The sequence below is a fragment of the Chrysemys picta genome, chromosome 23 (assembly GCF_011386835.1).
Source record: "Chrysemys picta bellii isolate R12L10 chromosome 23, ASM1138683v2, whole genome shotgun sequence".
NCBI classification, from domain to species: Eukaryota; Metazoa; Chordata; order Testudines; family Emydidae; genus Chrysemys; species Chrysemys picta.
In genome coordinates this window covers 10,828,164-10,842,391 of record NC_088813.1, presented here as the reverse complement: position 1 = coordinate 10,842,391, position 14,228 = coordinate 10,828,164, and the positions used below count along the sequence as shown (strand labels likewise).

Genomic DNA, 14,228 nt, shown 5'->3' with positions numbered 1-14,228 from the left:
AACCCAAATCTCTCCTGTACACACTGCAGAGGACATCTACTCCTGCTAGTGCTAGTAAGAGTTGCAGAATCTTCAAAAGACATTACAAAGCCATACATGTAATGGCTTTTGTGATGGGTTCGGTCACGGAGACCCCCTTGGGACTGTCACCTGATATGCGGAGACTACCTCTGAGCCCGTTTTCCCTGCCAGCTTGGGGCCTCAGAACCCTGTCTTGTTGAGCCAGACATGCAAACCTGCTGCAACACAGACCCAGGGTCTGAACCACGCCCCCAAAGCTGCAGACTTAACTGAAAACCACTCAGCAAGTACTTCTGTCTCCAGCACACAGACAGGCAGCTCCCAATGGGATCCAAACCCCCAATAAATCCATTTTACTCTGTATAAAGCTTATACAGGGTAAACTCCTAAAATTGTCCGCCCTCTATAACACTGATAGAGAGATATGCACAGCTGTTTGCTCCCCCAGGTATTAATCACTTAATCTGGGTTAATTAATAAACAAAAGTGATTTTATTAAGTATAGAAAGTAGGATTTAAGTGGTTCCAAGTAACAACAGACAGAACAAAGTAAGTTACTAAGTAAAATAAATCAAAATACGCAAGGCTAGCTTAATATACTAAGGATCTAGTCACAAATACTAACTTCTCACCCTACATGTTATCTCAGGTACAATCCTTTTCAGACCAACGTTGTAGTTGTGGCCTGGGTCTAGCAATCATTCCCCCTCACCCCCGTAGTTACAGTCCTTTGTTCCAGTTTCTATCAGTCATCTCTTTGGGGTGGAGACAAGGCCGGCTCCAGCTTTTTTGCCGCCCCAAGCGGCGAAGGGGGAAAAAAAAAAAGCAAATCGGTGGCACTTTGGCGGCAGCTCAATTGTGCCGCTTCATTCTTCAGTGGCAATTCAGCGGCGGGTCCTTCACTCCCTCTCTTCCTCTTCGGTGGCAGCTCAAAGAGGAAGAGAGGGACTGAGGGACTTGCCGCCGAAGACACGGACATGCCGCCCCTTTCTATTGGCCGCCCCAAGCACCTGGTTCCTTCGCTGGTGCTTGGAGCCGGCCCTGGGTGGAGAGGACATCTCTTGAGCCAGCTGAAGACCAAAATGGAGAGGCTTCCAGGACCTTTTATATTCTCTCTCTTGTGGGCGGAAACCCCTTTGTTCTTCTGTGCAAAATCATAGCACCAAGATGGAGTTTGTAGCCACATGGGCAAGTCATATGTCCATGAATGATTTAGTTTTTTGCAGGCCAACGCCATTGTTTACATGTTAGTTTGAACGTTCCTAGGAAAGCTCAGATGTGGATTGGCGTCTCCCGAAATCCATTGTTAGTTAAATACTTCCAATTACTTGAATAGTCCCTTCACAATATGCTAGTCAAACCTCCCTTATGTGTTTCCTACAACAAACTCTTCAAATACAAACATAGAGCCAACACTCATAACTTCAGATATAAAAATGATACATGCATACGAATAGGATGAATATATTCAGTAGATCATAACCTTTGCAAAGATAGGTTACATGGCATATCTAGCATAAAGCATATTCCAGTTATGTCATATTTACACTCATAAGCATATTTCCATAAACATATAGAGTGCAACGTCACAGCTTTGTTATACTCTTTGTTCAGCAAGAGTCCAAAAGGACTGAATGTCTTGGAAACAAATAGAAGATACACTGGGACTGAAGTTCAAATTAGTCCAACCTGGGAAAACCTGCTGGCTTTCTCATGAGCGATCCTTGACTGTTGTCTTAAAATTACTGCAACCGTTATTACTGGCTTTGGAAAGTATCTACCAAGATAGGACCAATCTAAGTAGTAAGGCTAGGCTGGTGGACTACTTTTGTTACTAAGTTCAGAGAAGACTATCGCCATTCTCTCTCTTGTAAGTCTACTGTTGAAACCACGTGGGTCATAAACAATGTCATCCAGGTATCTGCTACAACAATAGTAGATCTTTGTCCAGCAATAGAAGCTACCCTTGGATCAATCAGCGATATCCATTGAAATCATACGGGAAGAAGCAAAGACTTCAGTCCAGAAGTTGACTAATGAAGGTACTTATATATTGATTCCTTAAGTGAAGAGGACAAGAAGTGTTTGTTAAGCCAGCTGAAACAATACACAGACTTGATTCTTACAAATATACAATAGCGATTTCTGGATTCTACTCAACCTCCACGTAGCTTTTACAGATGCCTGTCTTATAAAACACCTATAGTTGAGTGGAGTGAGGCACTACCAGCAATGGGGCTGCTATGTGATCAGGACAGAATAGAGAATTTTGAACACAGAGTGGCATATCATATGATGAACGAATGAAGATTTAACTTCAACTATTTCTTCTTTATCATCACTAGTAGTTCGACCCGATCTTTGTGCTCTGTTTCCTGGGATGAAAGAAGTAGGAATTCATCTCTTGCTACTCCCAGTCACAACAGCTACAGTTGAGTGTTCTTTTTCCTCATTGAATAGAATTTTGTATTCTGAAATAAGTTGCCTTCTGCCTGATCATGAGCATATCATGAAGGACTGGAAGTAACAGACACACAAGACACCAAAGAGTTGTGCAAAATTACAACAAAAAACCAAGAAGGGTGTAGATGTAGTGCTTCATAGTAGGCTTGAGTAGCCAACTTTAATTTCTGTGATGATTTTAAAACATTAGTTAAATCTAATAAAATGATCATGAAACATTTTTCAGTTTTTACTATGGTGCCACACAGCCTACCTTCGTCCTCACGGTCTCGACCCTCATTGGCCCTCGCCCCCCCGTAAATGCAATCCCTGCCCCTAATTTCAATTCCTGGGGGAAACACTGGTGCAGCCCCATTCCTGGGAAGAGGGCGCCTCAGATCAGGGCACTTCCACTCTGACTGTTTTTCACAGGCAGGCGCTGGAGGATATTAATGAGGGGTGTAACGAATGCTGATCCCTGCCTGCGAGCCGTGTGAGAGTGTTCTAATGAAGACTGATACCTGACTGTCTTGTGCTATGAAGTCCAGGGGCATTAAACGTTAACCCATTCTGAGATGCGTGCAGTGGTGCCTTTTCTACCACATTGATCTGGGAGGTATAAGGAAGATGGGACCTCAGCTGCCTGTCACCATCACTTCTGAACTGTATGTCTTGCAGGTGACTAAGTATAATAGAGACACCGCATAGTCAATAAGGGTGTCTTCCTGCTTCCCAGCAGGGATAAATGTAGACAGTGTCCCTTTAAGGGAAGATACCAATAACCCTGCATCCTCTCGAGAAGAGGGGGGATCTTACCAAATGATCGCATCCTTCAATGTGCTTGCAGACCCCTAAAAGGCATGTCCCCATCACACAGTGACAAGGGATAACAAAAGGTGCAATCCTCCTCCCTGCGTGGCAAACAATAAGCTGCAGCCTAACAAGGGCTGCTTTTTCTTTTTAAAAAGGCAAAATAATAGGATTTGTTTTTTAAAATGGCAAAGATCTAATTGCAGAAGAGAAAAATGAGAAATACATAAAAATTCAGCAGGAAAATCAGCATCTATGAGTGACAGACACGGTAGGTGTTTGCACAGGGGACGGCAGCAAGCAGGGGGCAGCAGCATCCCCTTGGTGAAGTGGGCTGGGGAGGGCTTGGGATAGAGGGCACACCCTATGCAATTCAAACCATTATTACTTAACCGGAGCAGAGGTGCAGGTTGGATTTGCAACGGGGTGTTGATAATATCTAGAGAGGGAGACGGCGTGGTTTCCTCGACCTCCTCCCCCAATCTCTATGTCAGCTGCGCGAAGTGGTGTATATTACACCCCCCCCCCCCATGATCTGCATCCATGGCGCATCATCCCCTCTCCCTCCTTCCTTGCATCCTAACGTGAGCTGCACGAACGCCATATCCACCCCTCACAAACCAACTCTCCCCCTGCCGTCAGCTGCCTTAAGTGGTGCATCCTCGTCTCCCCTATTCCCTATGCTGCTCTGGGAGCTGCACCAGGCGTGCATCCCTCCCCCCACCCCGCATCCCGACCCCCATGCATGGAACTGGGGGAACGAGGAGGTCTATTGAGCGGCATGCGGCAAACAGAGGCGCGAGCTCCTAGGGAAAGCCCCGCCCAGCGCGCATCCGGCCCAGCCAATGAGAAGCGGCGGCGCGCGCCACAAAGAAGGAGAAGGGGCTCGCCCGCCGCTTCAGCCAATGGGGAAGCGGCAAGGGCAGGGCGCGTGCGGGAGTCGAGTCCGGGCTGCGGCGGGGGCGCGCGGAGGGGGGTGTGTCGGCGCCAAAGTGGGGGGGAAGGGAACCCTATAATGGCGGCCGGGCGGCGGGAGCGCGGCGGCGCTGAGGTAACCTCCAGTGGCCGGCCGGGGAGGGCGGCTGTCCGGTGCGCCGCAGCAAAGGGCAGGCGGGAGCCGAGCGGGCCCGAGGCCTGCAGCAGGGGCTGAGGGGAGGAGCTCCTGACAGACAGCCCGAGCAACGCGGCCTCCCGTGCCGGGGGGAGAGGGCAAGCCCGAGTCCCCCGCTGTCAAGATGGGGGAGGGGACTGTAGGGGGCGGGGGCTGAGGGAAGGTGGGAGGGGGATGGAAAGGATGGGGGAAGGGCTAAGGGGAGCGGGGGGGCTGAGGCTCAGGAGGGGCTCTGGGAATCTGGGGTGAGGCCTCACCTGCCCTGTAGGGGAACGATGGGGCTGGGGTCTAATTTCCTGCCGCTTCCCCCCCTCAGGAATCTTAGGCCAGCTCTGGTTTTGCTGGAGGTCTCCAGGGAGCACCAGAGCACTGGGGAGGGGAGGGGAGGGGAGGGGGGGGGGAGCATAGAGAGTTTCCCACCCTGTAGTTTTTCCAGTACTTGAGTTAAATGTTGAGGAAACACATGGGCTCGAAACACCTGAGTAAAAATCATTTCACCTGTCAATCAATCAGAATGCCCTTCCCTTACTTGTCTGATGCGCTCTAGTCATCTGAGTTGAGAATATGTGAAATGGGATATTACAAAACATGGGGGGGGGGGTGACCTTTTTACCAAAAAAAGCCAAACAATTAATTTCCAGGCCCTACTCCTATATCCTAAAGGAACTCCCACCCCCCCCAAAAAACATACACAATTGGGTGTTTCCTTTGTGGGTCAACTTTAACCATGCGTTCCTGATAGCCTCATCTATGATGGTTAACTGGGTTAGCACCTATTTAGCATGTGTCTTCTGGGGTGTGAGGTTTGGTTAGATTAGATTATTACATAGGCCCTGATGATATTTGGGAATGTTCTGATGCCGTATGAGAGAAGGGGCTTGTTGAATCTGGAAATGGCCTTTTATTTTTTTGGAGGGCAGTGGGAAAGACAGGTGACAGTCTTTATATTTATTTAGCAATGGGAGTGCTTCTAGTACAGTGTAGAGTAAACTGATGTTTAAAAGGTAAATTGTGCTCCATACTCTGTTTGAGCCTGAGATGACCATGTCTGGGAAATATGTGGCTTTCCTTCACAATTACATTCATTTTGCTGGGTTTTTTAATATCAGAACTTGATACCATTTTGTGTGCGTGTACCTTCCTTTGTGTGTTTTCTAGTTACTAATAGGCTGCACTATTCTCCATATGCTTATATCATGATGATATAGGAGCAGGCTAAATAAATATTACTATCTGAATCTCACATTGTAGTGGCATTTCTGTGGGGAATTTATAGATTTACATTTAAATCATTCAAGATTGTAAACTCACATAACAAAGATGTTGCTGCCAAGTCTCCATATATCTGCACTGATGTTGTCATGACACTGATGATATTTGTAATTTATTTTGTGCTGCAAACCTTGTAGATACTTGAAAGTTGCCTGATGATAGTAGGTTGCTTCAGTGAAGTAGTCCTTTGTGCATGGTTTACTGTAGTAAATATACTGACCTGTGTCACTAACTTTTAAAAAGTATTTTAATTCTAATAATCTAACTTGCTATTTTACCATTAGTCCATTTATTTTCTTTTTGCAAATCACTCTGCTTGGCCAAACTTTATTTTCTGTCTGTAATTAGTGTCCCTTTCTGGTTGGCTTGCATTAGTGCAATGCTGTTGTATTTTTTGGGTTTGTAATCTTGCAAGGAAGATCTTGGGTATATTCCCATGATTTTTTTAAAAATATGAACATACAAGTTTTAGTCCAGCCTCCTTCTTTTCTTAACAAAACTAGAATTTGAGTGTAAACAGTGTAGAATGTCTTTTTAAATATCTTGACCTATTTAAACTGCCCATTCATAATAAGCTGTTTGTTCAGATTGTATTTAAAATTAAAATACATCTCAAAGTACTCCTTTTGCCTTGGTACCAGGAAATCATTTAATAGTTAAACTACAACAGAAAATTTTTACCCATGCTGTATGTGACTTTCTACTTAGGGGATTTTATACATTGTGCCAAACTGTATTAAGTATGGGCTTCACGAAGGCCCTTAACTGGAAAAATGCTATAATATATAGGGAAAGAAAGCACAGTACTACACTGATATTGTACACAGGGTTAGTGTAAAAGATGTTGAGATTAAGCAGTTGAGAGAGTTATGTGACCGTTCTATCCTGACCTAATACAAGTGAAAGACAGAGATGATGTTGTGTGCCTGAACTGTGAATGTTTTATGATAAAGGCCAGCTAAAATGATAACACTAGTATATAGTGTATATTTTTTGAAAATCCTTCTTAGTCGTGATTTTACTAAACAAGCTTGAGGCTTCTTCATATTGGTAACTTCTGAATGTAATGGCTCATTGCAATCTGATTTATATTTGATGAATGAAAATACTGATGATTTTAAGCACAGTGATTAGCCCAAACGATACTGATACAAAGAGAGGAAATGCAGATCAGTCGTCATTCATAGGATTTAGTCCCATGTTATTGTTTTTCCCCCTAGAATCCCTGACCTTGAAGATGGTGAGTAGCCAGCCAAAGTACGATCTAATACGGGAGGTTGGTCGTGGTAGTTACGGTGTGGTGTATGAAGCAGTCGTCAGGAAGACCTCTGCGCGGGTTGCAGTGAAAAAAATTCGGTGTCATGCTCCAGAGAATGTGGAACTAGCTCTACGTGAGTTCTGGGCACTGAGCAGTATCAAGAGCCAGCATCCAAATGTTATCCATCTGGAGGAGTGCATCTTACAGAAAGATGGTATGGTGCAGAAGATGTCACATGGTTCCAGTTCTTCCCTTTATGTACAGGTACATGAAGCTGGGAGGGGGATGGGAGTAATTTATGGGTATCTAGCTGGGCAGGAAGAAGTGGGGAAGGTATGGCCAACTTTTTTTTTCTTTATATGCAATGTAAACAATGCTAAGAGTTCTCTAGAGATGTTTGGATACAATGGGTTTACTAAACAGAATCCTTTGGATTTTCAGATTTATAGCCATGCAACTCCAGCAGACTTAATGAAAGTCACACAGCTAAAATCCCATATAGCTCTGACAATTGAAGGGAATGAAAACAAAACACTATCCAGATACACACTGTTGCATTTTCTGGGTAACAGCCCTACAGTAGCTCTAATCATGAATGGACATTTGCTAATTTATTAAGACAGAACTCACAAAGATTTCTAAACACCAGCTGTCCTTTGAAGAGGAAGTAACCATCTTTGCTTAGGAAACCATTGCTTAGGATTCTGCCTGTAACCAGGAAGTCCATTACCAGAGTGCAAGAGAGATTTATTTATTTATTTATTTATTTATTTTAAAAAGGGGGCAAATAAACCTTAAAAGCATTTGGAAGGGTAGCAAAGGTGATGAGGCCATGATAGGAATATATCTGTGTAAGTACATTCACATTTGTATATAAAAGCACTCTTCAGTGTGTGAGTAGCACATCCAGTGAATACTTATCAAATGTTTACTTTATTTATATATGTCATTAAATATAAATTGTGTGAGCTGATCAGATATGTAATAATCAGACACTTGTTCCTGTTGGTTTTTGCGTCCAGTGCAGGTCCTTTTTATTAAATATTTATTATGGTAGCGTTCAATCGGGATTTAGGCCCCATTGTGCTGTACAAATGTAGGAAGGCGCCTCACAACTTATCAGTCTTTTCATTGGGGGAGTGGTTTGAGCATTCGCCTGCTAAACCTAAGATTGTGAGTTCAATCCTTGAGGGGGCCATTTAGGGAACTGGGGTAAAAATCTGTCTGGGGATTGGTCCTGCTTTGAGCAGGGGGTTGGACTAGATGACCTCCTTTGCTCCCTGCCAACCCTAATATTCTATGATTCAGTGGACAATGTTAGACATGACTGCTGAGGAAAATTGTGAAAGTGCCTAGCTCACTGTTAAAGGGACCAGTGTTATTGACATTAAACTAAGTGAGCTAAAGAAACTTTCTATTTTGGATTGATGGAATAAGGATGATCTACAGGGTCCTGCTAGAATGACAAAGAGCATGGGTTCAGTATATTTCTATTTATTATTACTTGTATTGTAGCACCTACAGGCCTCAGCCAAATCAGAGCTCCTTTGTGCTAGGTCCAAAAACAGCAAATGATAATACCTGCCCCAGAGAGCTTATAAGTATAGAATTATCTATTGTATCTAGACTTTCAAAGAGGCTTGGGTAACTTTATAATGACATTTATAATTATACACGTTAAGATGGGGGCAGTCAAATCTCTTGCCCTGTCCCTACCCAAAAAATAGAACACTACAGAATTGGCCAGATGCAGTATTCAAGTAGTAAAGGGGGAACGCCTTCTTAGGAAGCATTTGGGGACAGATACTCAGCTGGTATAAACTGAAGCCAATGGAACTTTGACAGTTTAAACTAGTTGAGGATCTGCCTGTTGGTGTTGTGCCACTGTCAGGGGTGGGATTTTGAACTTTGTGGACTAATGGTCTGAACCAAGGTGCTAAATACTATGAAGACTTGGCAGGGCTGTATGGAAGAAAAAAAATGTACTGTTATGACATATTTCTCTAGAAAGCTTCCTCGCTACTGCCACAGTTCATCAATTTCACTGTCATGAGGTGTGGGTAAAATGTGAATATGTAGTTCGAACAACATAATTTGTATTCCTTGCTCAGTCTCTGCTTCTTGCAACCTTAGGAGCACAGCTATATTAACAATGTCACTTTAAAGCTGCCATGTGTTTTGCACTCACTTTTCAGAAGAAGAGCCTCACCGTTGATTCAAACAGTCTTCCTAGAAAGCTATATTAGCAGTTGCTTTGATTTTTGAAAATTCTTTCCAAGTATCCTTAGTCCAGTATGTATTGATAGTATGTGTTGTTTTATTAACACAAATGGTTTGAAATGCTTAGCTTCCAGAATGTGCTGAAAGCCACCTCACATAAGCTGAAGAAGCAAATGTACAGTTGTGTAACTAGGACTAACAAAGCTGATTAGTCGTTACATTAGTTTTCATGTAAATCAGTAACTGGAAATTCCTGCTCAAATATATTCCATGCATCTGGGAAAATAGCTCGTTAATAAGTGGTTACTTTAAAATAACTTCAACAAAAGCAGAAGCCTGTTAGTTTCTATTGCTGTTTAGCTATGCATATAGATTGTTCTTCGTTAGATTTTATTCATGGATAGTATGTTAGAATTTATTCATGGAGATGGAGTGAAAAGTAAGTTTCGGAGTTCCATTACATAATGTTTCATCAGCAGAGGACAAGTGACTCCTTGGCACTGTATCAATGCTACTGGCTGAAACGCTGTATTTGGATTAAAGTTGTTAGAGTGGGTGAATCTAGCTTTGCTGTGGCTGGGACACTGCCCAGCTGAAACAGATGAGAAGGTGATACTTGGATATCTTTCAAAATACTGTTATCTGCCCATAGCTCTAGGTTCTAAATTGGAGTTTGAGCTATGTTTTTCAGGCAGAAAATTAGTAGGATTGTCAAATTCATTAATATTTCAAAAATTTTTAAATTTTACATGAAATAGATAAGAATGTAACTTCTTTCTCTGTTCATTTCTTATTTTTTCAGTCAGTAGTTCTTTGTTTCTGTGATTTATGCTTCCTGAACAGGTATGTGAAATCTCTCTTCCTTGTTACAGCTTGTAGAGACCTCATTAAAAGGAGAAATAGCCTTTGATCCCAGAAGCGCCTATTACCTTTGGTTCGTAATGGATTTCTGTGATGGAGGAGATATGAATGAGTACCTGCTATCCCGAAAGCCCAGCCGCAAGACCAACACCAGTTTCATGCTTCAACTCAGCAGTGCCCTGGCTTTCCTTCACAAAAATCAGATTATCCATCGTGATCTCAAACCTGACAACATTCTGATCTCACAAAGCAGAATGGATGCTAGTGACTTGGAACCCACTCTGAAAGTAGCCGATTTTGGGTTAAGTAAGGTATGTTCAGCTTCAGGACAGAACCCTGAAGAGCCTGTCAACGTAAATAAATGTTTCCTTTCAACAGCATGTGGGACTGACTTCTACATGGCCCCTGAAGTCTGGGAAGGACATTACACTGCAAAAGCAGACATTTTTGCATTGGGGATTATAATTTGGGCAATGTTAGAAAGGATCACCTTCATAGACACTGAGACTAAGAAAGAACTTTTGGGGAGCTATGTGAAGCAAGGGACAGAGATTGTGCCAGTTGGGGAGGCACTTCTAGAAAACCCCAAAATGGAACTTCTCATCCCTGTAAAGAAAAAATCTATGAATGCCCGTATGAAGCAACTGATTAAGGAGATGCTGGCTGCCAACCCACAAGACCGTCCTGATGCTTTTGAATTAGAACTCAGATTAGTCAAAATTGCTTTTAAAGACAGCAACTGGGACACGTGACCTCGAATACTCAAACCTCTCAACAGAGCTGCTTCTGTTTTTTCACAATGGTGCAGCCTTTTGTGGCAGCAAAAAACAAAACAAACCTGAACTGAGAACTTCAGGGTTTAGTTTTTACCAACTGAATTTCTTTTGATTTGCATAAATTAAAGTAAACTTGAGTTGGCCATTTTGTTTTAAATACATTTATATGTATATTACCAAGATGTTATACTAAAGTGTGGATGTAAAGATAATTTATATAAGTTGGCCAAGAAAATTCATGAGTTGAGATGTTCTTGCTTTCCAGAAATATGTTATGGAGTATTGCAGACATTCCAGTTTCCTAGCACAGTATTAGGAATTCCCATGGAAGAGGAGGTTTGCATGCTGGTAATGCAAATCCTTGTGCTTTGTAAAGTAAAACTATGTGTATATATTTATGTATATGTGAGTGACTGAGCATGTGAGTTTGCATTCCATACAGAGAAAATGCCACTTTTGTTTAAATTATTTGGTGTGAATCTGGATGATTGGGATCTGTGAGAAAAACAAACGAAAAGCATACTTCCCTCCCCGCTCCCAAATGAATTGTTTTTTTACATTTTTATTTTTATAGCCTATAAATGTTAACAAAAAAAGGCCTAAAACTTGACTTTGTAGACAAAAATGCAATGCAAAGGAATCAGAAGATTTAAAGGTGCTGAGATGTTTCTTAGCTGAGCACTTACCACCTAGTAAGTTTGTAGCTGAGGGAGTCAAATTACAGATTTATGCAATCGTGCTAGCTTGTTCGTTAGATCATTAATTACTCAATTTTATTTTATTTTGATAACCAAATACTCTAACACCTTTGGCTACAGTTTCCTAACATGCCTGCACTTGTGCATCTATAATCCAGTAGCAACTACAGCACTTTCGGGATGGTTATTTTATGAACTTGGTTTATGAAAATATAGATACTTAATAGAGGAATCCAGCAGATAAAATAGTACTCTAAGACTCTTCCCCCCCCCCACCCCCCAAAAAAAGACTGAAACACAATTTTTCTTTGTCCTTTTGTTTGTTACCCAGTTCTGTTAGTCACTTGCTCTTCCTTTCTTCTTGGCATTGATGCAGTTATGTCACTTAATGTGAGCGTGCTGTGGGGTGATTTAATTAAATGGTGAGCATCTTCATTTTCAAATGTTGGAGAGAAGTTCTAAAATTCAATGTGTGAATGAAATATCTCCGCTTTAGTTGAACCTTTTATGTGGAAAACTTTAATCAGTCCTTGCATTCTTTTGCTACATATTAAGAGGTAGTGTTTTATTCCTTTTGATTTTATTTTATTTTTAATCCTGGATGGTAAATCTAAAAGTTTTGAAATAGTACAAGGCTTTTAACCCATCTCCACAAAAACTGGTTCATATGTTAATGGAGAACTTTCATGAAGAGTGCATATTAGGGTAGACTAAAACAGCTTTGCAGTAGTGTCATGAACGCTCACTAGCTCAGGTGCATGATCTTACTTGCTTACCCTTTAAACTGATCATAATTGGGGGGAGGAGATCTGAGACGAAATTTACTTATCCAACTGTCATGTCTAATTGATGAGTAAAATCCTAAAGTTGCAGTGGGCTTTTAAACAACTTTTTTACAAAACCAAGTTCATGAAATTTTTAAAACTTTCAAAATGAAAAACACTTCTTGTTTGGGTTTAAACGTTCCCCTGGAGTGCTTGCAATCCAAACATTGCACCCTAGGGCTGCTGTGTGAACATCAGAAAGTGAAACTGACCAGTCAGTGTTTACTGTCCCCATGAATAAAGTGAAGTGAACACTTACCACAAATGAAAAGTACAGTTTGTCCCTCCTAAAACAAAAAGGGAAGGGACCATGAAGCAGGGTTATTGGTCACTTTACTAAATGTTTAGGAATTTGTAAGAGCCAATTGTATTCTGTCCTTGCACAGTGTAGTGGGTTAGCAGGGAGCAAGGAACCCTGAATTTTATTTTTGACTTACTTTGTCACTATAGGCAAGTTATTTAACTTCTGTGTCTCTCAAGTGAGTATACTTCCATGTTTCAAAGGTGTATTGTATGGCTTATTGGTTCTAAAGCATTTGGAAATTTGAAGATGCTGTAAAAATACAAGGTGGCAATAGATTTCAGGAAAAGATGTACTGTCATATTGAGATGTTGATAGAATACATTGGGCCAGAACCTTAGCTGGTATAAATTGGCATAGATTTCAGTAGTGCTTTGCTGATTTATACCAACTGAAAATTGGCCCCGGTCATCTTGAGCAGGCTTAGACAGTGACATCACTATTTCTTGCATGTGACTTTGTCTATAAAGGTAAGGTTGGGAATTAAACTTTGTAATTAATAAATGGAACTTATTGGAAGTCATTTGTTCATCCTGTTAATGTTTTGTAAGTTGAATTGGTATACTAAAAGCCACAGCTTGCCTTTAAAGACAAGGTCACAGTGCAAGGAGGAAGGTAAAACTGGACTGTGTGTGCAGCGTTACTGTACAATGTATTAGTAACATTCCAACATTGAACAGTTGATGCTTTTTTGAGGGTTATGTAAGATGAAAGATCGTGCCCTGCTAGAACTACAAACGCTTGAAGATTTTAAAAATATCAAAATACCAAAGCAGGGATACTAGTCTGTTCACTATTGTACCCTAAAATGTTAGTCTGTCTTGGAATAATATTTAGCACTTACCTTCTTTGTGAATCAATTAATCTCCTCTGAAGAGTTTCAAAGGATAACCATGAACCTGCTTCTTAACTTCAGTTGAGAAATTAATTTAAAGCGATAGAGTTAATGGATCATACAGTAGAACTGTTGATTTCCCAAAGTGTTTCTTTGCACTGATTGCCACTTTAAAGGCTGGGGGTACCTATAAGACCCTCGCATGGTGCTTAGCCTAGTGGTGGTGGTGAAGCTGAGTGTTTCATTGGTTAACACTGAATGATAGTCCTTGAGGTGTGTGGTTTTGTGTGATTGTTCTTTTTTTAACCTTTGTTGTAAAACCTTTGATAAATCAAACTATTGTCGCAGCTACAAAATAATTCACCAGCATGACAAAGGTCAAGATATTCATCAGCACTTCAGAAAGAAAAGACTTTCTAATCTTTCTTTAAAATTGTAAAATATATTTTATGAAGAATTTATAAAGGGAGAAAATTATTGTGTAATTTATTAAGTTCATGACTGTTTTGAAATAAAATCTGAATTTAAATGAAACCTTTGGAGACTGTAGAGAAACTTTCTTCCTAGTCAGTGTCATTGGGTTTTCTATTTAACCATCACCTAAACGAGAGACTTCTTTGTCTGTTCAGTCACTTGCTTGCCAGGAAAGGACTATTGAATAGTATCAGTTTCTTAGTATGTCACTTTCTTAAATAAATTTAGTGCTTATGAAAGGTGCTAGATTGATGTCTTTTGAACCCTGATGTCTCTTCTCCGTTCTTGGCAGAATTCATTTTTTTTAATTATTTTTTGATAACTT

At 41.2% G+C, this 14,228-nt stretch overlaps 1 protein-coding gene across 3 annotated transcripts; it reads left to right on the top strand.

Moving 5' to 3' along the window:
* Positions 1-4,201: 4,201 nt before the first annotated feature.
* Positions 4,202-13,963, top strand: PDIK1L (PDLIM1 interacting kinase 1 like). Of its 3 annotated transcripts, none has more exons than XM_005302040.4 (3): positions 4,202-4,324; positions 6,877-7,178; positions 10,007-13,963. In XM_005302040.4, exons 2-3 carry the CDS (start codon positions 6,894-6,896, stop codon positions 10,745-10,747), a joined length of 1,026 nt encoding a protein of 341 aa, XP_005302097.1. In that variant the 5' UTR covers positions 4,202-4,324; positions 6,877-6,893; the 3' UTR covers positions 10,748-13,963. The 3 variants fall into 3 exon arrangements, with proteins under 3 accessions (XP_005302097.1, XP_065433383.1, XP_008169208.2); XM_065577311.1 differs by lacking the exon at positions 4,202-4,324 and adding an exon at positions 4,778-5,388; XM_008170986.4 differs by lacking the exon at positions 4,202-4,324 and having other exon boundaries at positions 5,395-7,178.
* Positions 13,964-14,228: the final 265 nt, after the last annotated feature.